The sequence below is a fragment of the Erpetoichthys calabaricus genome, chromosome 4 (genome assembly GCF_900747795.2).
Source record: "Erpetoichthys calabaricus chromosome 4, fErpCal1.3, whole genome shotgun sequence".
In the NCBI taxonomy this organism is placed as follows: domain Eukaryota; kingdom Metazoa; phylum Chordata; class Cladistia; order Polypteriformes; family Polypteridae; genus Erpetoichthys; species Erpetoichthys calabaricus.
In genome coordinates this window covers 920850-945317 of record NC_041397.2, presented here as the reverse complement: position 1 = coordinate 945317, position 24468 = coordinate 920850, and the positions used below count along the sequence as shown (strand labels likewise).

The 24468-nt window shown below is 54.5% G+C and overlaps 1 protein-coding gene across 5 annotated transcripts in view; it reads left to right on the top strand.

Annotated features, from left to right (window-relative positions):
- The window catches only part of shroom2a (shroom family member 2a), a 73351-nt gene extending 55715 nt beyond the window's left edge, over nt 1–17636 (top strand). For all 5 annotated transcript variants that reach the window (XM_028790496.2, XM_028790498.2, XM_051926304.1 and 2 more), the window contains 6 exons: nt 1239–1339; nt 7796–8437; nt 10638–11126; nt 12088–12256; nt 13930–14202; nt 16543–17636. In XM_028790496.2, coding sequence (XP_028646329.1) covers nt 1239–1339; nt 7796–8437; nt 10638–11126; nt 12088–12256; nt 13930–14202; nt 16543–16827 — 1959 coding nt within the window. In that variant the 3' untranslated portion in view covers nt 16828–17636. The remainder of the gene's footprint in view (nt 1–1238; nt 1340–7795; nt 8438–10637; nt 11127–12087; nt 12257–13929; nt 14203–16542) is intronic.
- The last annotated feature ends 6832 nt before the right edge of the window (nt 17637–24468 follow it).

Below are 24468 nucleotides of genomic sequence, written 5' to 3'. Positions count from 1 at the left end.
TGGGATGCTGTGGTACCCCCAGGTGACGGGAATGCTGCCACCGCCTCAGCTCTGTCCTTTCTTTGTCTTTTTGTTATGGTGGTCCCTGTGTCAGCAGTGGTATCCGAAGCCTGTCTGGTTGCTTGGACACAATGGCACGTGAAGAATGGTGGCACAGCAGTGGCACACTACGCTGACCTTCAGGGTGCTTGCTCGAGTCCTGATGCCAGCTGGATTGTCCACCTTGTCCCCACTGGTCCAGATCCGAGTCCATTTGTGTGACACGTTCAACATTGATGTGCGCACTACTGGGCAGCTCTTTATGTCCGTCACCAGGCAACACAGGGGCACTGCCATTTTTCCATAACATGGGGTTCTCTGAGTTCTAAAGCGGCAGCATATGGTGGTCTTGGCCCCAGGTTCAAAGGGCTTTGGCTCAGAACTTTCCAGAAGGCCCACACAGCATCTTCTACAGTCCCGTAGCTCAGCTTCAAGCATGTTGACCGTGTCACATGTAAGGTCAGTGCACCCCATGCCAGTCTGGCCCATGCTGGTGACCTCAGGCATTATATATCTAAAGACACATACAGGATGCCTTTCACACTGGGACCAGTTTATAGTCCCCATATTTGAACTCGTGGCTCTTGTCAGGGCAGGGACATCTGCACGTCTGTGACAGATTAATGAAGTCAAAGACCACCGTGAAGGTACCTGACGTATTCGGCCCCGGGTTCAACAGAACTTCCCAGAAGGCCCGTGCAGTTTCTCAGCTAGTCACGTGTAGTCAGTGTCCTCCATGCCAGTCTGGCCCATGCACGTAGCCCCCTAAGAGTTTCACAGAATTGACCCCATGTCACCCTGCAAATGAAGAGAAGCGGAGATCAAGTATGGTGTCCCTAAAGTGACTCGGGCCCTCATGCAGTGGTGGGTGGCTGAGGTGGTCCCGTGTCGAGGGCGCAGGCGTCGTCACAGAGGCCCAGGGTGGCTCAGCGGTGCGTGTTTGCTCAGGCCCGGTGACACGCTAATCCACGCCACGCCCAGACGTAGCAGAACAGGTGAGGCGGCAGCGGGGGAGGGGAGGGGAGGCCGTGCGATAAGCGCTCCACAGACTGATAACATTCCTCTTCCCGGCGCGCGGCCTGCTCTGCCCGCTCTGCCTGCTCTGCCCGCACCGCCCTTTTTTTTTTTTTTTTTTTTTAACTTTGTTGTTTTGATGTGTTTCTCGTTGCCTGCCATGAAACGTTTGCTCTTCTCTCCAGAATGTTCTTGTGCCAGCAACGAAAAAGAGGCCTGAGGACACCCCGGCAGATGGCAGTCGTCCTGGAGCCCCCGGTGCCGAAACGGACACCAGCTCGGTGAGGTAAGTGCCTGGCTTTGACATGTGGGGGGGTCGGCTTGCTGCTGCGGCCACCACCACCCGCTGGCGTCACATCTGTCTGCTGTTGAACTTAAAAGTGGGCAGCAATGGGACTGAACTTGTGACATGTGGCATAAAGGACAGTGTGGGGATCAGCTTGGACCTCTTGGCAGGTGGCCTCAATAAAAGGAAGCCTGTGTGTTACTTCTGGGCATGCATGGCACCGGTCCAGGTGTCCCGTGTGTCACTGTGACTTGTGTGTAAACGTATGGCTCACGAGGTGCCTGTGGGGGTTGCTGCTCTTTTCTTTGTTTTAGGGACTCTGCCCACCAAAGGGGCTGTCATAGAAGTCATTCAAATGGCTGTGGTGCCAGGGACCAGTGTGACCCAGAATGGTGCCAGTGGCCTGGCTGGCTGCAGGTGTCTTTCCATGACTCTCCACCTTTGTTGGCAGACCCTCCTATGGTGTGGTTGGGCAGGGGGGCTTGTCTTAGTCGTCACTCGTATTTGTTGGGACATGAAACAAGTCACTTTTGCACATGGCAGTGTGGCACAAGACATGGGAGTGGTAGACCAGTAAAGTGAGAGTGCCGGCCTGTAATCTGCATAATTTGTCACACCAGCTGGTGACGGTGACATCAAAGAGGCAGCTGTCTGTTGCACCAGAATGTCCCAATGCTGGTGCCACATGGAGGCATACGAGTGGGCAGGCGTCCTGGAAGGGGGTCTCCCTCTGAGTTGCCTTTCCTGAGGTTTCTTCCTTTTTCTCCCTACAAGGGTTTTATTTTGGGAGTTTCTTCTTGGGGGGCTGTTAATAAACAGGGTCCGTTAAAGCCCCCTGCGGCCCTCCTTGTGTGGTGTTGTTTGTCTCTTGTATCGCGACGTTCCCTTCTGCCAAGCTGGTTAGATGTTTTCATATAGTGCCCTGTCCATCTCCCTCTTCACGTGCCTGCCTAGTAGTGTTGTCACATTCGTCACCATTATATAGTGCCTTTCTCTATCTGTCTGTAATGATGTGTGTCCAGCGCCACACTCACAAGGCCTAAACAGGCCCAAAAAGGAGCTTTGAAAGTCCCAAATACCAAACCAGAAACCTCGAAGGTCCGTGAAATCTCAATATTTATTAAATGGTAAAATCAGTAACAGGACCCCAAAACGACAGCTGGGGTGGGGGCGCCGGTTTATGCCAGTGCAATCACGAATGACAGTGCCAACGCGTCTCTTAGATACCCAGCGTCAGGGGGCTCCACATGCACAACAGGAGTAACAAGAAGGCTGCTGGCTGTGATCCACGTTCATGAGTCCCGTTTGGCACGTTGGGTGGGCAGCTGGTCCTGATATGGGAACGCCAAGGGGTCTACAAGGTCAAAGTGGTGGCAGCTCATCCAAGTGGACTCTGACTTAGTGGCATTGGGTTTGGCCTCTGGGCTGGAGCAGTAGGCTGCAAGTGACGTGCTGCCGTGTTGGGTGACGTCTAGTAGGACGTGTCACCGGGTTTGCTGTCCTCTGTCAGCCCACCCACACAGGTCATCCTCGGTGGTCTCGTGGGCTGTGAACACCCAGCCTTTTGGTCTAAAGCCTGGGTTCATGTCAGGTTGTCAGTTTTGTCCGGGTTTGTGGTTGGTGGGCTGGTTGTTTATGGATGTGGCTCATACCAAGTCATCATTGGCACTTGTCAGCTGTGAGCCACTGCTTTACTGTCCTTTTCACTCTCCTTGTATGCGCCAGGCTGCTTGTCCCCCCATTCTCGGTGACCGAGTTGCCCACATGATGCCAGCGGCAGCAGATGTCATGATGGGGTTTAGTTGGCTCCTGGACATCCTGATGCATTGAAGCAAAGCCCCCGTCCTAGCCAGCTGGCCTGCCTTGTCATAAAGTGACTGATGGACACGACAGCCACTTGTATTGCTTGGTGTCACCCTGACCACAGGGGCAGCACTTTCAGTAGCACCTTAGGGCGCTGACCACTGAAGGTGTTCCTCAGGAAAGCTGACTTGGCAGGATGGACTCTACCTAGTGGACACTGAGGGGCGCCCACTAACAAGCCCCTTCTGAGAGCCCAGATATGAATGATCCAACTCGAGCGGGGGCGGTGGCCCAAGTATTCACACCAGTGAATGAAACTCTAAGAGGGTCTCGAGCAGCCGGGGCCAAAACACCTACAGCCGGCCTGGCACTCGCTCTGTCGAGCCATTGTGTTGTCGCCCTCAGCCAGCCAGGAGAACAACAGACACTTTCTTGTCCCCGCCGCGGACTGACTGGCATTTGAGGGGCCTCGTCTTATTGTGTGCTGCCAGTGTAGAACAGCAGCTGCTGCCCGCTTTTCTCGTCTTGCATTTTGAGACATAAGCTGCTGCCTTACGGGTGTCTGTGAGCAAAGGAGACACGGTGACCGTGAGCCAGCCGTGCCCGGGGCAAGACCTGCGCCATTCCAGGGAATTTACCACTCGGCACGGGAAGATCACAAGGAACACGAGGTGGGCATCAGGTGAGCGGAGCGGAGCAGGTTTGAGTTCAGAGAGTGGCAGGGTGTGGCACAGGGGTGAAGGGTCGGACGGGCAAGGAAGAATGGCACTGTGCATATGACAAAGTGATGGCTGCTACTACTGCGAGGTGGATGGAAAAGAGAAATAGGGAAGGTGCTATATAATAGGAAACGAGCTTCTGCCATTGAATCAGAATAGCGGCGTGTCGCAGTGTGGGCACCGAGAGTACTGGACTGTGAGGCAAGAGGGCAAGAGCTCTGTGTCTGTTGTAGAGTGCCTTGGGGTCACTTTATTCTATAGTGCCTTTCGGTTCTGTGTATCCAGCTATGCCCACATGCCGGTAAGGATTTCAGTGTCGATTAAAAAAAAATAAATAAATAAGAGCACAATCAAATAGGTGACAGGCGCTATATAGTAGATACGAATGGCACTGTCATCATTCATAACAGATGAAGAGGAAAGACCCCATATAAGAGGAGGCTCAGTGTAAGATCATGAAATAAATGTGAGAGTTGGTATGAAAGGCACGACATTAATGACCAACAGATGAGTAGGGAGGGCACAATATAATAAAGAAATATGAAAAGCACCGTCATAGATGTACAAGGCACTATATAATACACATAAAGGCACAATATTAACGACAGGCAGGCACTTGGCATTGATCAGGATCTCTATAAAGAGACGTGAAAGGCGCGGCATATAATGGATCTCTGTGTGTGTCAGTGATCGACTATATAAGAAATACAAAGGACACCACAACATCATAATACGACATGAACTGGTTGTCTGCATCCATTTCTCGTGGTGACGTGTCACATGAAGGCCAGCTGCGGTGTCCCTAAAGACTCGCTGACCTTCAGTTGATCAAAAGCCCAGCAATCCCAACAACGTGTTGGCCACGGCTGGTGGGCCCGTTGATGTCAGAGTCCATCTTGGACTGGAGTCCCCATGCTGTGCACATAAATGGGTGGCAGTTTGGCACAGCACTTGTCACGGTCGTTTGGCAGGCAGCAGGTGTGGGCAGTCGACTTTGGCACTGAGGACTGGGGGGGTTTTGTAAAAGGTCTGAGAACCCCAAATGCACGCTTGGTGCCATCTGCGTGAACTTGGCGTGTCCTCCCCACTGCGAGGTGCGCCATCTGCTCATTGGCCACTCAGACTCGTGTTGTCGTCATGTGGGTCACCAGAGCCTGCCGTGGCACGAGTCCTTCAGAGCAACGAGTCCACATGGGTGTGTGAGCTTGGGTGCCCAATTCCTTCCAGGTGGGTTCTCTTTTTGGTTTTGACTCAGACTTTGTGGTCTGCCCCTCTGCTTTGGTAACTCGATCTCCCCATTTAGACCCTCGCCTGATTGACGCCCTTCATCACTCCCAGTAACTCAAGAGACCCCTCACGCTCTCAGCCTGGCACCTCATTACACCAGCGTGGGCTTTGGGCACACGTGGCCTTGGACTTGAAAGTGGTGATGGAGCTGCTTGCTGGTGTCATGATGGCACCGCTGAGTTCCCTCAGCTGTTTGTTGGCATTGGCCGGTGACGAGTGTAGCGTGGGGTCCGCACGTTTCTCCTTTATTTCTGACTTGTGGTCTTCATGACATCAAACACTGGAGGAAAGTGGAGGTCCTAGCGACCCGCCTGGTCACCATTATCAGAATGGCCCACTTCAGGGTCACGGAGTGCCCCCTCTGTAAAGCTTCCTGTCTGGTGGTCCGGGGTATTGGTTGTCAGCCTCACTGGACGTTTTCATGTCATACCACGGGTTACGGGTTTATGTGAAGTGGCGAGAAGACAGCTGAGAGGGGCCTTGGGCTGGTGGTCTTGGATCTGATGACCGAGTGCCCCCTAAGGCCTCATGTGTCCCTGTCACTCTGCTCTTCTTGACAAAGACTGACGTGTGATGTTTGACGCTTTGCAGGTTTCTCTCTCTTCTGGGGGCTTGAAGCTTTCTTCTTTCTTCTTCTTTTTCTTCATCATCTCCTCTTCTTTCTCGGCTGTCGCTGACACTTGGCGGAGTCACAGTAAGCCCCTCTGCATGTCCTGAGCATGTCCCCCCCTGTCGCTGCCTCGTTTCATTTCCTTCAGTCCACCGTGGCTGCCTGTTGGTCACCCGACTGCACTTTTGTGTTTCCCTGATGGGGGATCTCGTCGTCTGCATGTCCTACTTGAATGCCGTGACCTGTCCAGTCATGGGGGTCCGACGCTGGCATTGTCTGTGTGACCTGGTGAACTCAGCCTTGCCTTTACAGAAATCTGCTCGAGGTCGGTTTGTGCAGGCGTCTTGTGAAGCCCGAGAGCCGCGCCACATGCAAAGCCAGAGTGTTCTTGTACAGTGCTGTGCAAAAGTATGTGCCCCCTTGAATGGCTTCAGGTCTCTGAACAGAAAGTAAGATTTGATAAAGAGAATCAGAGGACACACGGAATGGCATTTCTAAATTAGTGTATTTAAGTCACAAGGTTATCCAATGGCTGCACTGCCCGTGTGAGAAGGTAATTGCCCCCTTAGTTACTCCCTCAAACTCTGCTGTCTGTTAATCTAAACCAAACCATATAGTGACGGCCATCATGATAGCAACATGACGAGATTCAAATGAGATGAAGAAGACAGTTGTTAAAACTGACCAATTGGGAAAGGGTGGCAAAGCTGATATCTGAGGCACCATGTCAAATGGTGCCAAGGACACAGCAGTGACTCCTTTGTGAAGTTCCAGTGGATCTCAGAAGGATGTCCAAAGAACTGGGAGAGGAGCAGGGTGGGTGGAAAGCCCTCCGCCATCAAGAGGAACATCAATGGACAGAAACCCCTGATGATGATGATGAGCCAAAGACCGAGCTCTGGATGGCACGAGGCAGACCTGTGATAAGAGGAGGGGTGGCTGGTGTGACGGAGCAGAGGCAGGAGTTGACCACCAATGCCTTTAGGAGAAGGTCTGCTCATCTGTGTGTCACCTGACGCTGCAGGACAATGGGCCAAAACACAAAAGCAAGTCGACAGGTTTTAGGGTCCTGACTTGATCCCAGTAGGGTAGCCAACATGCCAAGCTGACCAGCGTGTCTGAACTAAAGCAGCAATGTCAGAGGACAGGAGGTGTTGAGGTGTGATGACCGCTGGTAAAGGATACTAGCAAGGGGGCACTTACTTTTTCACACAATGATGTGAGGATTTCAGCTTTGTCTCATCTCATCTTCTTAGCTGCTTTTCTTGCTGAGGGTCACGGTGGCTGCCGGCCATTCAGTGTGTCAAAATTTGCAGGATATCAGCTAGGGGGCACTTACTTTTTCACAGCCCCATCCTCACTTTATGCCTGCTGGCCTGCCGCTAAGGCACACTGAAAGTCAGACTGCAAACTGAATGGAAGTCCCTTTGTGTCCATCGTGACGTGTGTGCTGGCGTCTTAGTGGCTGAGGCTGTCCCACGGTGCCACTGGACACTTGTTCACTTCTGTCCGGCCAGTGCCCCCCTGCGCTTTGACCCCTGACGCCTTGCTCCTTCTGGTCATTACGTTTGGACTCTGTTGTCACATCTTCATTTACCAACACGTTGCATGTCCAGATGTTGACCACCCTGTTGATCTGCCTGTTGGTGCCCACAATGTGTTGTGCCAGAGCACATAGTCAGCAGGACGCATGTCTGAATGTGGCCAAGGAGCCGGACTGCCACCCACAAAGCTACTGGTTCAGAGCCCACCTCACTGTGTGACCACCGATTCCCAAGTGGCACTTTTCCGGCATGTTCCACCCCCTATCGTGTCCTTTCTTGCATACTTCATATTGCATAAGAGTGCCCCCTTTTTGCTCCCATCTGCACGTGGGTGGCTCTTCGTCTTTGTTGCCCGGTCTCACTTGGTGGCCCTGACTAAATCAGAGCCCCCTCCAGTCTCATTTGTCTTTGCCCCCCAGTTGTCCACATGGGTTGTCTGTGGTGCACCCACTTGGCTCCCTTGATGGCTGACCATCTTCTCTTTCTGTTTCAGGCTCTCGGAGGAGTCGTCCAGAGAACGGCCCCCTAAAGATAAGCAGCTCGCTGCAGAGGGCAGACACAGACCATCTCAGCCAGAGCCGCCGCTCTGGGGTCTGCCAGACAACAGGGGGCGCTCTGTCACCCTGCCTAATGACTACAGATACAAGGAGGACGACGAGGCGGCGGCCCGAGCTCACATCGCAGACCCCCTGCAGCTTGTGCCCCCACTCTCGGAAAGCAGGGCACTGATCGACAGTGGGGCTGGCACACTCCCGGAGACCCCGGCTTTGGGTGTAAAGCAGAAGAAAAAGGGGGCCGCACCACAGAGACCTCCACCGCCCAAACTCGACAAGTACAAGCGGCAAGAGGGCAGCTCCTCAACAACCGACTGCCAAGAGAGCGGTGGGGCGCGCCAGTCCAGTACCCCCAGCTCGGACGCCCTTGCTGCAGCCCTGTCCAGAGTGTCTCTAGGAGATGTGAAGAGCGACGAGGGCAAGTGGGACGCCAGCGAGAAGGGGCTGCCGGCCAGTGCCACCCGGTGCCATCTTCATCTCAAGTCATCCATGGAGGTGTCGCGGTCCCCCTCACCTCAGTTCTCTCCACAGAGGCTCACGGATAAGCCCCCCGTCTCAGTGAATGAGGAGGCTCCATCGAGGTAACTAACGCGTTTGAGATGGGAGGTACAAAGGGGCTCATCTGGCAGCTGGTGTTAGGAAGTGTGTACCCGTCAAAGCCAGGCGGGCACAGGCAGCAGGCAGACACGTGATGCCCGTCAATATTTGCACATTTATTACAATTTGAATTGCGAGTTGTTTGATATCTGGGACTGGCCCTGGCATCCTCCCAAAAGAACAACGGGCAGGGCAGCAGCTGACGGGCTTCGGCAAAGAGCCGCTTATATCGTGCCCCTCCTACTGGCTGCCTTCACAAGCTGGGGGGGGGGGGGGGATCTGTGCAGAGGAGCCATTTTGCCACCTGTCATGCCCCATGTGCATATGGTGGTGGGCAGGAGGCAGCCTGGAATTGATTTTGGGCAATGAGAAGGTCCGTGGATGGCAAATCCTCGCTGACAGAACTCTGAATCAAGGGTCTTGTTATATAGCGCCCTGCCTACTGCCTGCCCTCCTGAAGTAAACTACATGGAGAGAAGCAACTGTGTGACCTGCTCATGAAGGGGGTGAATGGCAAGCCCCCACCCCCCCCCACACTGATGCCCTGCCAGGCTTAGCTTTGCATGTGGTCAGCACTCTAAAGTGCCCGCTGATGGGCAGGGGTGTAGCCAGGAATTAATTCAGTGGGTGTCTGTCTGTGATTAATCAGTTGGCATTGTCCTGAAACTTATTTACAGGGGGTGGGGATTCAAATGGCAAGCTTGAATCCCCCCTCAGCTATGCCAGAGGTGGTGGGTGACATGTAATGTGAAGGACACTTCTGATTGCACCCTGATGCCAGGTTGGATGAAGGGAAGGATTAATGTGGGTAGCCAATGTGGGTTTCCATTATGGGCAATAAGTAGCCACCATGTGCCAGTTCAGAATGGGGCTCCACTCAATCATGCCGATCAGTCTTTGGGGCTGGATTATAAGGACAGGCAGGCACAGAGAGAGCTGGCAGCCTCACCCAGGCAGTGATGGGTACCTATGGCGTAAGCACTCTGCTAAGTTCCCCTTTAAAGACTTACGGGGCTTTCAGCGTGCCAGGATGCGTGGGTATGAAGGACTGGCATCTGATATTTGGACATAAAGATGAATGCGGTGCGACGTGGAAGACATTTTCTTTTATGACTGACGCCGTCCCCCAAGGCAACTGGCATGATTTGGCGTATATCTGGGGTTGGGGTTTGGTGACATTTTGTTTTTGGAGCCACCGCCAAGTGAAGTGACCTGCTCAGGGTCACACAGTGTCCGTATCGGAATTTGATCTCACAACCACTGTGCCACACTGCCAGTGGCAGGCTAAACGGCTGGCAGCCTCCAAGAGTCGAGTTTGTGGGTACAGCTTGTCAGCCCCCCTGCTATAATTTGGGTGGGCAGGAGCAGCTGTCTGACCCGAGTGAGCTTGTGCTGCACCCCGATTTGATAATGAGCCCCCACTTCATGTCTGCCATAAAATGAAGTCGATAATAGCGGGGACAGTAGGTGGCGCCAGAGAACACACTTGGCTTCTAACACTGAGCCCCTCTGGCTGGAGCAGCCGGCCCGACAAAGGGCCACCTGCTGGGCACTCAGTAAATCTGAAGTGTGACGCTCGAGTTGGCGTCTTCCTGATATAGCGCCCCATTGGAGTCGGGCACTGCAGGAGAGCCTGGCACGACTGGCTCATGCCCTAATTATTTCACTTGTCCTCAGTATGGTGACTGGTAGGAGGCACTATGGTGTCTTTCATAGGCCGTCATGGGTTGTGTGGCATTTTGATGGGCTGCTCCTCATCCATGACTCAGTGACCAGTGAGGTGGCCACAAGGCTGCCCGTCAGGCACTTGGGGCTTTTAAACCCTTCATGCCCTGCTTGGACCGGCTGAGTCTTTGGTGCCCAAGTTGTCTACAGGGCTTGCCAGTGGATGGTCAATCGTTCACGTAAATTCTGATGATTCTTAACTCCAGTAGATACCACGAGACACGAGGGGGTGAGTGCTGGCCTGCGGACCCTTGGTGTAGAGTTCAGGGGGCACCAACGATGCTGCACTTTTTATGGTGTTTATTTACTTGTATTTTTATTTTTCAGTTTTAAGTGGGCATCAAAACTGATGGGCCAGGACGGTTGAGCTTTGCAGTGGGTGAGATGGCACAGTGGGATCAGTGGGCTCAATTGGTTTAACGTTGATTGATTTCATTCCCCCTCCCCCCCCATTAACAGGATTGAAAAGGTGATGGACAACAACACCACCGTCAAGATGGTGCCAATCAAGATCGTCCACTCTGAAAGCCACGCAGAGAAGGAGAGCCGGCCATACCTCGTCCAGAGGCCCGAGCCCACCTCAGTGCCAGGAGACGACAAGGACCAGATCAAGACACTGACCTCCATGGAGCAGTCGTACTCACGCTTCTGTGCCTACACGAGGCAGGGCACTGACCAGGAGCAGTGGGCACAAGACGACGAGCCCAGAGGGAAGGCTGAGCACCCAAGTGACGCCAAAACGGCGGACGACTTGAAGACGGAGGAGCTCGCCAGAGAGATTGTGGGGAAGGACAAGTCGCTGGCCGACATTTTAGACCCCAACACGAAAATGAAGACCACGATGGACCTGATGGAAGGCATCTTCCCCAAAGACGAGCAGCTGCTGGAAGAGGCCCAGCAACGCCGAAGGGTCCCCCCAAAGCAGCAGTCCCCGAAGCCTTCTGAGAGGTGGGCCTCATTGTCACCGTCATTGTTGTTTGTCACCGTCCTCTGTGACGCCTTTTGCCGGTTATTACTTTGGGAGACCCTCCCGAGTCGGGATGGGAGCTGTGCCTTCTGGGTGGGCTCTGCTCTCCTGCACTGATTGCCGAGTTGAGCGCCAGAGTTGCTTGGCATTCATTTTTTTAGTTCCATTTATGTTCAGGTTAGCACCCCTGAGTGGACCACCACGGACCCACAGCTACAAACCGTGGGACATTTCTGTTTACTCACTTAGCAGACACTTTGATCCAAAGCAACTTCCAAAGGAGGTCAACATAATGGAGTAAACATCAGTCGGGTGGGGCAAGTGTGACAGGACAAGGGGACAGAATTGATCATCACAAGTGAAGAGCTCAGGAACGAAAGGCCATCTGGTTACCCTTCCACAAATAGCCCCCCAGAGCCCCACCCAGTAACCCAGTGGTAATGGGACTCAAGTCTCGACGACTGTCCTCCATGGTGGGGGCTCCAGGCTGAGGAGACCCCCAAGACCCCCCAACACACAGGCTCCACGGTGTTGAGGGTAAAAATTGACAGCCATGTTCTGTGAACCAACACAAGGCTGTCAGCTGCTGGCATGGTTGGCATCACTTGGTGCCACGGTGGACCTTACTGAGCCCTAACTCGACCCATACACGCCATGGGCCTGTTGCATCACGCCAAGTCAGCCAGCCAGTTCTGTCAATCTGGAATAAGGGTGGGCATGATGGCAGGTGATGCCACTTAGCTCTGCAGCGTGGAGTTGCCGCTCTTCCTCCCTTGTGTGATGCCTGCTGCCTTCACAAGTTGAGGGCTCTGGGGTTCGCCCCTTTGTTTTTGTGGTGTCCGTTGGTGTTTGTCCATATCAGGAGTAGGATGGGGGTCTCCATGTGCTCCCCCTTGTCTGTCTGTCCGTCTCCCACTAACGACTGCCGTCTCCTCCACACAGGAGATCTGAAGAGGCTTCTCCATCTGCGGCCGCCCTGACGACAAGCTCCTCCTACTACAACACGTCTGCCCCCAAGGCGGAGCTCCTGATCAAGATGAAGGACATGCAGGAGCAGAATGAGGAGGAAGACTCTGAGGAAGAACTGGACTACGACCTGTCAGAGAAAAAGGTGAGCGACGCCATCAAGGCTTCAAGTGACATCGGCTGCCAGCCACGGTCACTCCTAGCTGTCACCAGTCATTGACTTGTCTAAAGGAAAGTCAGGTGGGTTTGGTAAGCGCCTCACATAACCCAACCACCCACCAATAGACTCCTGGGGCAGCAGCACACACACCTCGGCGTACGTTCACTGAAGCAGGTGGTCCGGCAGTCCGCCTTTACGTTCTCGACACGACAACTCGCCTGACATAACATCCATCCATCTTGGGTCATCGCTCAGTCTGGCCTGCTGTATGTGGTACAGTTGGACCTGCCAGTCTGCCAGCTAACCAGTTGGTCCTGTTATGGCAGTTAATTTGTAAGCTTGGGAATCAACCTCGGCGTGTGCCAGCGCAGCAAGGTAGAAAATTCAAGGGTAAGATGGCAGGGGGCGAAGGTTAGCTGGTGTAGTGGGCTAGAATATGGATGGACGAATGGGTTTAGTGATAGTCTGTTGTGGTGCTGATGCCATCTTTAGGGTTTACTTTGCAGCTGGCGATGTACCACTGCCTGGGCACAAGTTGGAGTTGCAGCGCCCTCTGCTGGCCCCAATGAAAATAGAAAATGACATTCTTTTCCCTAAATGTTGAGGCCGTCTGGCTAGTTTTGAATGAAGAAGCCCCCTCCCCGGTGTTCTGTTATTTAGTGGGGTGGACTTGTGCCCAGTGCCAGCTTTAATACTCTAAAATTCACTTCATGTGGCATCCCACTGTTTACAAATCTAAAACGTAACAAAAAACTTGAAAAAAAGCGACGATGGCACCATGGAGTGGGTAAGGCACAAACCTGGCACAGAAAGAAACTGGGGGCAGTAGGGAGGAGCACCTCAGTAGAGACTGGAAAGGCGCTATATAATAGTTAGAAGAATGTCACACGCAGCAGACACTCCACAGTAGTATAGGCACACACACACACATGTGATGGCACTAGAGGGCACCGACATGTGGCACCTTGAATTTCACTGATCAATAAGGGCCCTGTGAGCCTCTGAATTAAGAAAACAAACGTCACAGTGTCGGTGACACAAAGTCCTGCTGTCCTCCACTCTTATCCGGCACTGTGTCATATAGTGCCTTTCATGTCTTATATGGTGACTTTGTTACGTACTGTAGTGTGACCACAGCTGTGCCAATGCCTTATCATATAGCGCCTTTCCCATTTGTCAGTCTGCCATATTGTGCCTATGCATCATATTGTGCATTCACAACTATTATATAGCGCCTTTCACGTCTGCCAGGTGGGCATTTCCCACCTGTCTCTTATGCAGTGCCTATTATGTGCTGTATTTGTATCTATCCGTTATATGGTGCCTTTCATATCCGTCTGTGTATCATGTAGCGCCTTGGTGTTCGTTTAGCGTTTACTTCTCTGTTATCTAGCGCCTTTCATCCACAGTTGTCTGCATGCCAGCACCTTTCACCGTTCTCTGTACGGTGGTGTCCTTCATGTCTGTCTGTCTGTAGCACGTTTCGTGTCCGTCCGTCCTGAGGGTGCCAGCTGGTGTGAGTCAGAACCACAAGACGGCCATTTTGGATGCCGCCAAGTCAGATGTGCCCGATTGGTTGACTGCTGGCATCACTGTATCTTATGTCACAGTGCCCGTCTCTGGCGTCACAAGTAACGTTCCTTGTTTGTCTTCCACAGCATGAGCTGATCGACAGCATCTCCAAGAAGCTGCAGGTCCTGCGAGATGCCCGCGAGAGCCTCCAGGAGGACATTCAGGCCAACAATGAGCTGGGTGAGGAGGTGGAGGCGAAGGTCAAGCAGGTGTGCAAGGCCAACGAGTTTGACAAGTTCAGGATGTTCATCGGTGACCTGGACAAGGTGGTCAGCCTGCTGCTGTCTCTGTCGGGCCGGCTGGCCAGGGTGGAGAACGCCTTGAACAACCTGGACGAGGCGGCGTCGGCCGAGGAGAAGGTGAGTTGCCCTCAGGTTGCCTTGGCACGCTAGGAGATTTGCCACCTCAGCTGTGTCCCAGTGCACCCTGCGGTGTTTCAAGTGGCATAGGCAGCGTTGCTGACTCATTTGTTGTTCTCTGTTGCCCCCTGGTGGTCCGGCTGCCACTCGTACTCTTTGTCACCTTGAAATGCCATTTTTAGGAGGCTTCGTGCAGCTTTGCCACCAGAGACTCGGTGCCATCCCTGATGTAACCCTGTTGATGTCCACAGGGAAGGACAAGTGGAGCAGGTGGCCTAATTAGGCGTCACTGCGTCGTCTGCAGTGGCACACACCAAAAGCTCGATGTTTGTCTCTCCACGCCTCATCATCGTCGTTAATGTGAGCCTCCTGGACCAGCTGGCTAGGGACACACAGACTTGACCGTACTGTCACGCTGCAGGGGTCTCCGAGTGGACGAGTGACATCTGCCAATGCCCCGCTCTTGGAGTTTGTGTCCCCCCAGGCTGAATTTCTAGGCGTTTCTCCATCACTGAAACACAAGTACCAGTCGGAGGGAATGAGGCCATTTGTGCCCACTGTCGCTCGGAGAGGGACAGGCCTAGCATTTGAGGGTTCTGATTGACTTCCTTCTGTGGCCTTGTCACCCTTGCTGAGCACGTGAAGGTCCTCTGTGATGATGTCCACTGCCAGGGCAGCTGCTTGAGCCTGAGCTGGTCAGTTTGTGTGCCCTTTGTGCATTTAGGAGTGAGCGGGTAAAGGACAGCAAAGTGCCATCGTTGTCACGCGGTGGGCTTATTCAAACTGTCTAGAAGGAGTCAGTGCCACTGCTGTCACCTTTGCTCCCTTTTAAGATCTGCACAAAGTTCAGATTGTCTTGTAGGGGCCGTGACACTCCTGGTGTGCCATCAGAGCACCATGGCATGTGAGTGTCACTCCTGCAAGGGGACAGGGATGAGCCAGAAACAAGTCGAGTCCTTGACAGGCAATGGAGAATGGTGGGCACTCACCCGCTTCCTTTCAATGTGGTCACAATGCACATGTGACATCCACTGCATCTTCTAGGGTGACACTCCCTTTATTAAGATGTGCCAAGTGTCCTGAGGATCAATGAAAGGACAAGATGGCGGCCGTCCCTCAGGGGGGTCTAGTCAGCTGAGCTGCTGTGAGTCAGGGGGACATGGCAAGTCATTGTGCCACAGCTTCGCCATCCCAAGGGCCACCAGGACTGAGTGTAAAACAAAATGTGACACAAGCAGAAAACAGTAGGCCAGCATGGGGGGGGGCACAAGTAAAGGGGCGAGTGGCGCAGTCCAGCCATGGCAGGTTTCATCAGGGCACCTCTAGCTCTGGCGTCTCCACACGTGTGCACCCCCATGAGCTTGAGGGGGTGGCCAGTCCGTGAGGAGTCACTTGATGTAGCGAGGACAGACTGGCGCGTCATGGCAGGTTTGACACACTGCTGGACCTTTTAAGGTGGCCCAAGTGACAGAAGCTCTTGGCCGACTTGTCACTTCACTGCACACTGGGACCCCTTGAGTGGTGGCGGCTCACGTGGTGGACGTGCTTTGTCAGCGGACCCCCTGAGGTGAGTGTAGATGTTGTTTTGCTCCATCTCTTCATTTTATTTGTTCAAATTTAACACCTGGAAGTAGAAAACATGGAGAGTCAGAAATGAGGCCAACGTCTTCAAAAGTGCGAGTGGCGGTGCAGGCTGGCAGACGTCGACCCCGTCGGGATTGAAGAGAAGCAAAGTGCAGGGGCTTGGAGGAGGGTGGACGACTTCTGAGATGAGGTCCCAAACTCATTAAACTCGTCGCCCAAGTCTGAGTCCACCAAGTGCTCACGTTGTCCTGTGCCACCACCGCCATCTTCAGTCCCCGCTTCTTTTGGGGCTTGTTGAGTTTTGGACCACTGATTGAGCGACCAGGGAAGGGCAGTTATGTTTGGAATTGGGGGGCTTCATAAAAGCAGCTGTTCAACCGTTCAGCTGTTTCTGCTGTAAATGCCGAAGGTCCGCACTCCACACTTGTGACCCTTTGTTTTGTTTTAATGCCAGTGAGCTCAGGTCGAGAGCCACACCAGTGGCAGTTGTGTCACCGGGCCGCACTGTTGGGACCCCGTCATGTGCAGGTCCTCCTTTTCATTGTTTTTATAGGTGACCTTTGGTGGAAGGTGGAAGGAGTGGCCCACCAGCCACACTGACACCCCCTTAATATTCGCACAAGTGCTGCCACCGAGTGGCCTCACAGGCGTGTCCCCAGGTGATGGTGACACCGAGTGGCCTCACAGGCGTGGCGCGGGGTGGACCCTCGGGCGCTGCCATCTTCTCACCCGTCTGTCCCCTTGTGTCTCCCACAGCGCACCCTGATTGACAAGCGGAAGCTGCTCATCACCCAGCACGAGGACGCCAAGGAGCTGAAGGAGAACTTGGACCGGCGGGAGCGCGCCGTCTACGACATCCTGGCCAGCCACCTGAACGAGGAGGACCTGGCGGACTACGAGCATTTCGTCAAGATGAAGTCGGCCCTCATCATCGAGCAGCGCAAGCTGGAGGACAAGATCAAGCTGGGGGACGAGCAGCTCAAGTGTCTGACGGACAGCCTGACCTCCGAGGCCAGGATGAAGGGGCTGGCGGCCTTTTGAAAAGGGGGAGACTGGCAGGGCCCCCCGGAGCCTCCCGCACGTTTGGGTGGGACTTGACTCGAGCCCGGTGGGCGCTGCTAGTAATTTATTGTAGAAGTTGAGGGAGGGGCGCGCTGCCCACCCTGGCCCGGCCCCCCTCCACGCCCTCTCATTTCAATGCTGGCTTTGTCCCAGGCAGGAGGACGGGAGTGACTTGGGGGCGGCTCCAGAAGTGTCCCCTCCGCCTGACGGGCCCCTGTGATTTGGACTGCACTTTAGCGAACGTCCCCCCCCCCTCACTGCCATTACCTTTTTCTCGTTTTTATAGCGCCGGCGGGGGGCCGCAGCCTGACCACTTACACCCTCCTTTGGGTCAACTGGGCGATGTGAGCGAGTGCAGCCACAGGTGGGACCCCCCAGTCCCTGCACATTTCAAAAGGGCGAGGCTTCTTTAGGGTTGGGGGGGACGCCTTACTAGCGACATGAAGATTTTTTTTTTTCTAAGTTGTTCTATTTAACTGAATAAAAAGTTCATTCTGTATGGGGGGGGGTCTTGGGGGGCCCAGTGGTCCCATCTCAGCCTGGATGCCCGCCGGGCCGCTCTGCTGTCTCTCTGAAGCACCTTTTATCGAATCTGAAACCAAACCGAGTGGCCGGCGCGCGCCAGGTGCTCCTTGTCACCTCATTGTCCCCAGGTGGGTGACAGTGGGCCGCCCGCTCCCTCCGTTTGCATTTCCTCGTTAAGTCGATTTCACCGGCGACCGTTAACACGCATGTCATCTCCGCTGTGCTGCTTTGTTTGGGTTCAATAAAGAGTCGGGTTGATTGTGTCCGAGGGCCACCGAGTCTTTGTTGACCACAAGAAAAGTGACAGACGACAGGACCCCTTGTCACCTGTTTGTTTAGCTAAGCTGTCACTGTTGTCACACGTGTGTCCCTGGAGGTCACCGTCTTCACTCTGGGACGGTTGGGGGCGGGGGGGGACACTCACCTGAACTCTCTCTCCTTTGCCACCCAGTGAGGTGACCAACCCAGTGGCAGTGCCCAGAGCTGGCCCCGCCCTTCCCGGTTCAGGCTGAATGAAGCCAAGTGGTCCACAGAGGGTGGCGTGTGACTTTGAATCCGGAGCCCGACCTGGCGTGAGCTCTGGCGAGACACCGTGCCAGGGGGAGAGCCTCGTCTTGTTGGACTAGTATGGCATCTTTGAACAAGGTCACGTCAGGTCCCCTGGTCACACAGCCTGTCACACTGTGACTCCTCCAGGTGTCGCTCGTTTGTTCAGATAACCTCGCCCACCACACACTTCACACGCGTCTCCACTTCACTCCTCAATGCACTTCCTTGAGTGTCCAGTAGGGGTCCTCGGAGCGACGTTTAGTTAACCGAATTCTACTGCAGCGGCTCGCTCGACGACATCGAGGGGACCCCCCTGAGGTGGCCACATTGTCTCCTCTGCTGCCCCATGATGCACAGCTTCAAGTGCTGTGGCGACCAAAAGGTCTAATTCAAGCGGGAAAACATGCAAAAGAAGTTTGGCACACACGCAGTGTCCCCTGGTAATGTGCCACCCTAATGAACCTCATGCAGTGACTTGGTGACATGGGCCAGTGGTCCTGCCAGCTGAGATCTCCAGGAGCTGTGAGTGGTCGGTGGAGGACAGCTGGTCATCGGCCACCACCCCAGGCTTGACAAGCATTGGTGACAGTGAGTATCACATCACAGAGCTGGCACAAAGAGGACTTTGGTGGGCACCTTGTCCGGTCCACTGCCAATCCAACAGTAACTGCGGCCCGAGAAAATCACTGGGGTGAAAGGCAGACACGGCCAAATGACACTGGGGGCCAAGTTCTGGCCTCTCGTGCTGAAATGGGGGGCAAACCACAGCCACCTGCCAGGACCACCCTTGAGGACCCCTGCTCTGACCGACACCTCACTCTGTGACCCCGAGGGGGGCTACTTCACCTGCCGGCCAGTATGGGTACGACATCCCACCAAGGTCTCACCGCTGACCCCGACGATGTCAGCAGAGCTCTGCCTCATTCTGTGGCGGGCGTGTCGGGTGAGACCCCTCCAGAGTGGGGCCAATATGAAATGTCACTGTCCACCACTACCACCAATGGCCACATGGTGGCGCCACACCCCGCCACTTGTTACTCTGCCAGCAACTTGGAGCTCAAAGACCCGACGTGGAGCGGGGAAGAATGGGACCAGGACAGTAAGGACGTGTCACACGTGTTTATGACCACCCAGGTGATGAGGGGGTCCCTGATGATGATGATGATCCTTTCATTACGTAGTGCAGGCAGTAGGAGGTGGTGGGCAAGGCATTGGGCGTCAGACTCCTGGGGGTCCGGGTTCAAATCCCACCGTGTGACCACAAGAGAGTCACGTCACCTGCCTGTACTTCAACTGGGGGGAAAAAAAAAACAAAAGAAATGTCACCGACTTTGTCACTAACGCTGGATAAAAGTGTCACAAAAAAAAAGGTGGTGATTGTCATGTGTTTGATGCCAGTCTGTGGTGGTGTTTCTAGCGCCTGTCACCTCTGCCTCTCTACCATGCAGCACTCCTTGTCTGTCTGCCGTCCATCTCTTTATCTTTATAGCGCCTGTCATGTCGTGTCTGTCGTGTGTCATACAGCGCCTTTCCTGTGCAGATGTGTGGTGTGGCGCCTCTCCCTCCTGTCTGCTAATGTGCACGGTGATGTCACAAGGTTTGGGGACACAAACTTATCGGGGACAACGAGCCGGCGTGACGCGTGTGAAGCTTTGCTCTCGGTGACTGCTGGTCAGCCCCGCACTTTGGCTTGGTGGTCTCCTTACAGAACCCCTTCAAGTTGGGGGGGGGCACAACAATTGTAAAGGGCGCAGCGCCACACTGTGTGTGTGTTCAGATGTCACATAAGCCATCGTGTCGCGTCTGCTGCTCTCCAGCGTGGTCACCGCGCGGTTTTCCAGTTCTGACGCGCTTTACGTAGCCGGACGACTTTCTGAAGTGACGAGTGACCAATCACAACAATCCCTGCACTTGCTGGGGTCGTCACCCGTACCCAGGTGCCCGACCAATCAGAAGAGAGAGGGCTGCAGTCGGAGCAGTCAGGTGACGCAGCACTCCGCTCAGAGGGGCCGAACGCGTTTACAAAGCACAAGAAGGGACCCCCGGCGTTGACTGACGAGGGCCTTGTGTAGACCTCCGCTCACTGACACCTGCACGAGGGACGCCCCCCAAACTATGTGAGGGAATGTCGCTGTATTTCTAGAAGAGAGGACCACCCGTACGCCCCCCCCCGTCAGTATTTTGGTTCCGCCTGAAGCTCTGAGTGGACCTGCACACATACATGGGGGGTTCTTAAGACCCCGGGTTGCTCATCTCATCCTGCGCTCACTGACTGCCCGAGGGTCCCAGGGGCTCACCTCGCACTCCGACGTCACACCAGTCACGTGTTTCTGTGCCGTTTGTCTGATTGGTTTCCCTTTCGTCTCGTATTTAAACTCTTGAGGGGTCCCAGACTTTGCAGGGTCACTGTGTCTTTTCTTCGTAGTGACACCGCTGTGTGACTTTCTTTTTCTTTTTGTCACATGTGGGCTGACGTTGCTGGACTTCATTTCAGCTGTCCGTCTGTCTGCTCCTTATGGAAGTGCTGAAGCCGCTTTGAGGCAGCACTCGGTGAAAGGCGCCATATAAAATACACGGAACACGTCCGTCGATGTACTCGTCCTTTATTGAGTGCCTGGCATATCCGCCTCTCAGCCTGGCATCTGCTACACCAGTGGCACTGCAGGCAGCCGTTGAAAGGCACCATAAAGCGGCGGGTCCCGTTCAGTGAAGCACCCGATGCATTTCATCCTACGTCCCCACAGGGGGCAGCAGCGAGCCCCTCACCCTCAAGCTGCCACTCAAAACTCCAGAAATTCAAGCAAAACTCAACACCCGCAAGTGGCACCTGAGGAACTGGCACACTGAAGCGAGTGCAGCCCATCCACATTGGTCACCACTGAGACGTCTGGAGCCCACCGTGAGGGCCAAGGGACCCCCTGCGGGTCTTCAAGTTCTCAGAGTGCAGCGGGGTCCACAGCTCTGAGGTGACAGTTTGGAACGACCACAAGTTAGAATGGAGATGACCACCCATTGTGGGAGAGGTGACCAGGAACCCGTGTGAAGAGGGGAGAAACTTCCAGAAGGGCGGCCGTCACTGGCACACTCCACTGGTGTGGGCTTCCTGGCAGAGCAGCCGAGCAGAAGCTTCTCCTCAGTGCCAGGCACACGGGTGCCCACTTGGAGTTCACAAGATGGCACCTAATGGACCAACATTGAGCTGTTTGGCCTCAATTCTAAGTGTCACCAAGAGGAAACCTGGCACCACTTGTCACCAGTGTGATGCCAGTCCAATTGTGGAGCGTGGTGGTGACAGCGTCAGGGATGGGGTTGACAAGACAGGACTGAGGGACAGCTGAGCAGAGCAAATCCTGGGATGTCCTTACTGAAAATCTGACTGGGCTGAGGGGTCACAAAGCAAAGCCATCACAGGACAGGCTTGGGGACAACTCTGGGAATGTCCTCGAGTGACCAACATCTGCAGAGAGAGCTGAGGACCAGCGTAGTGTCCATCCGGGCTGACCGAGCCTGAGAGGAGAATGGCAGGCTGGAGGTGGGAGATGAGGGTCCGACTCCTGGCGTCAGTGGGACGTTCCGATTTTTTTATATTTCATAAATTTACAAAAATGTCTCAACTGCTGCCCTCGCTTTGTCATTCTGGGGTGCGTTTGGGTGTCACCTGATTAGGGAAAGAAATGAACTGAAAGGAATTCAGCACAAGATGGCAATGTGACAAAGTGACAGGTCTGAAGAGACACCGAGAATAAGCGAGAAACGGAGAGCAGAGGACCTGGAGCCCACCTGGCATGTCACATGGGCCGAAATGGACACGGGTGTGAGCTGAGCCCGTCCAGGGGTGGCGCATGGCAGCAGCACCTTAACTTGGCATCTTCTCCTGAAGGTGGCCATTCAGAAATGAAGGAGTAATGGGAGTGAGGTGAGGTGCCAGCCTGAGGACTTGTGGATGGGTTTGGGCGTCGAGTGACGAAATGTCTCATTACGGCTGGCAGGGACTGAATGTCCCCGTTGGTCAGTCTTGGGGTTTCCACAGTCTGGTGGCCTGGCATCGGTGTGACCCTCACCAGGAACAGCCAAGGGGCACAGAATGACTGAAGGATGGTGTATCAGGCGGCACATCGACCACCAGCTCAAGACGGGCGAGTGAGCGCCGGCTGGCACTCTTTGTCTCTCGAGGGCCCACACCTCGGTAAACAGGCGCTGGCGGTGTGTCCAGCCGAGAGTTAAATATTAACTGCGCCAATCTCTAATCATTAGGTCTCTATTGACTTAGCTGATTAATTTAACGAAAGTCGCCGCAGCACTGTCATCACTCGGGGACGCGGGCGCAGCTCTTGTCACCGTCGCCTCGGCTCTGCTCACAAGGTAGGTGCTGCGGGACCAGCGGCCCACGGGGGACATTAGGGATGTGACCGGGCATCAGCGGAGGACATTCTGGAAGGTGAAAATGAAACTGGGTGGGGGTTTATATAGCAGAGGGGCACCACACGCCACTTGAGTAACGAGGGTCCTTGTCATGTTTGGGGCAAATCCCAATGGGACGGGCGACTGGCCTTACGTACAGCAGCACGCCAGAAGAAGAGTGGGTGGGAAACTGAACAGGGGGACCACCAAGAGGGAGCCGATTAACGATGCCAACAAATCCTAAAGCTGCCTCACGTGTGACCCACCGGTGTCTTTATATAGCGCCTTTCCTGCCCGCCTCACAGCGCACTCATTTGTCCTCCATTCTCCGCAGCACATCCACCCGTCATATCCAGCGCCTTTCACCTCTCTGTCTCGGTCACTGGCTGCTCAGAGGGTCCTCCCAGATGAGAGGCGCGTTACTCACCAGGGCCGTGTGGTCCTGTTGAACAAGTCGGGCGCTATATAAAAATGAACAAGACGACATGCCAGCAGGACCCCCGGGCTAATCACACAGTCACTCCCCACTCGCTGAAAATGCAGAATTGCACAAGGCGGCCCACTCGGCCACGTCGAGACCCCATGAGAGGACAGCACTGTGAATGCGTGCAGTGCCACTGCTGCCCACCTGTTCATGTCAGCCATGTTTAGAGGGCCTTTCACTATTAGTGACATTTACTCACCCGGCTGGTGCCTTTACATCACATGTGACATTTCTTTTGTGCTCGGCGTCACATGGTGTCCACAGTCTTAACCACCACGCCCACCTTTTAGCTGTGGTGGTCTCAGTCACACGTGTCCATCATGCCAGGGTTTCTCCACCTTCATGGTGGTGTGATGATCGTCAGTGAGCAGGCCATTTAGACCACTTAGGTGACCCGCCGTGACCCCCTCACACGGCAGCGCAGTGCCCGAGAAGTGCCACCACAGCACACTCTTCCTCACGTGTCACTGTGCTTGTCTTTATATGGCGCCTCTCCTGCACACCTCCCTTCAGTCCTCCATTCTGTATGGCGCCTTTCAGTTCACGTGCTAATCATGGTGACGTGAGTCTGCACGCCGGACCACCCGGACCCTCTTGTGTGTGTGTTTGTATGAAGCAGTAACGCGTTCTGATGGTCCCCTTGCACTTTCCTGCGCACCCCACACTCGTCCTTGAATCGTTCTGCCCGTCGGCCCGTCTCTCCTTTTTTGTCGTTCCTTTCATTTCCAGCTGTCTTGCTCTCCTCCATCTGTTTCACCTCAGCGTTCATCTTGGCATCAGCCTCCCCGATGATATGGCGCCTGGCACCTCTCAACAAGTATACCGGTGCCACACTCGGGTGGCATACTGCCCTGTCATGTGTCTTATACCTAACCCTCTGGTTCTTAGGCCTTAGGCAGGACCTTCATCACACGCTCATTTCTTATATAGCGCCTTGACCCTTAGCGTCACAGTCAGCTCTTGGCCAGCCTGTCATCCTCACTCCCTTCCGGCGGTCCTTCTGACTCCACCGCACACTCACTGACCGTCACCCGTCACCATCTCGCACTTTGCCCTGGTGTATAGCGCCCTGCCAACCCCTGGCCTGCCCTTCCTTTGACACCATTAAGCTGTTCCTTTGTACCCCACACTGCGCCCCTTTGCTCTCAGAGGGTCCCTGCAGTAGAGCACAGACACTGAAGGTGCTGCTGGCCGCGTGCCACCCTACAAGTCCCAACAGGAGGGCACGGGCACAGAGGGGCAGAGCAGAGTGGATCCTTGAAGACGGATATAAAAAAACGACACGTAACCAAGTGGAGTAAAAAAAATCAACAGGAAAGAAAAAAAAAGAAAACCAAACGTTACAAAAACGAGGCCCAGCGCCCCGTGGGCAGGCCTTGGCACAGAGGAGGGCAACAGGGGGGTTCAATCAATGATCAGGATGTGGGCCGGGACACACAGAGATGAGCCTCAGCTGACCCGTCACCCTCCAAACCACCCGATACCCAGCATGACGTGACGCTTACTTTGCTGGCCCCGATGCCCCCCTCAGGGACGTGTCGTAGTGACACTGCTGTCCCCTTTTGACTCCCAGACTCCTGCGATGCCAGCGACACATCGAAGTGACCTCGCCCTGCAGATGCCCTCCTGCCCTGCAGAGTGAGTGGGCTCTTTGTCCCACG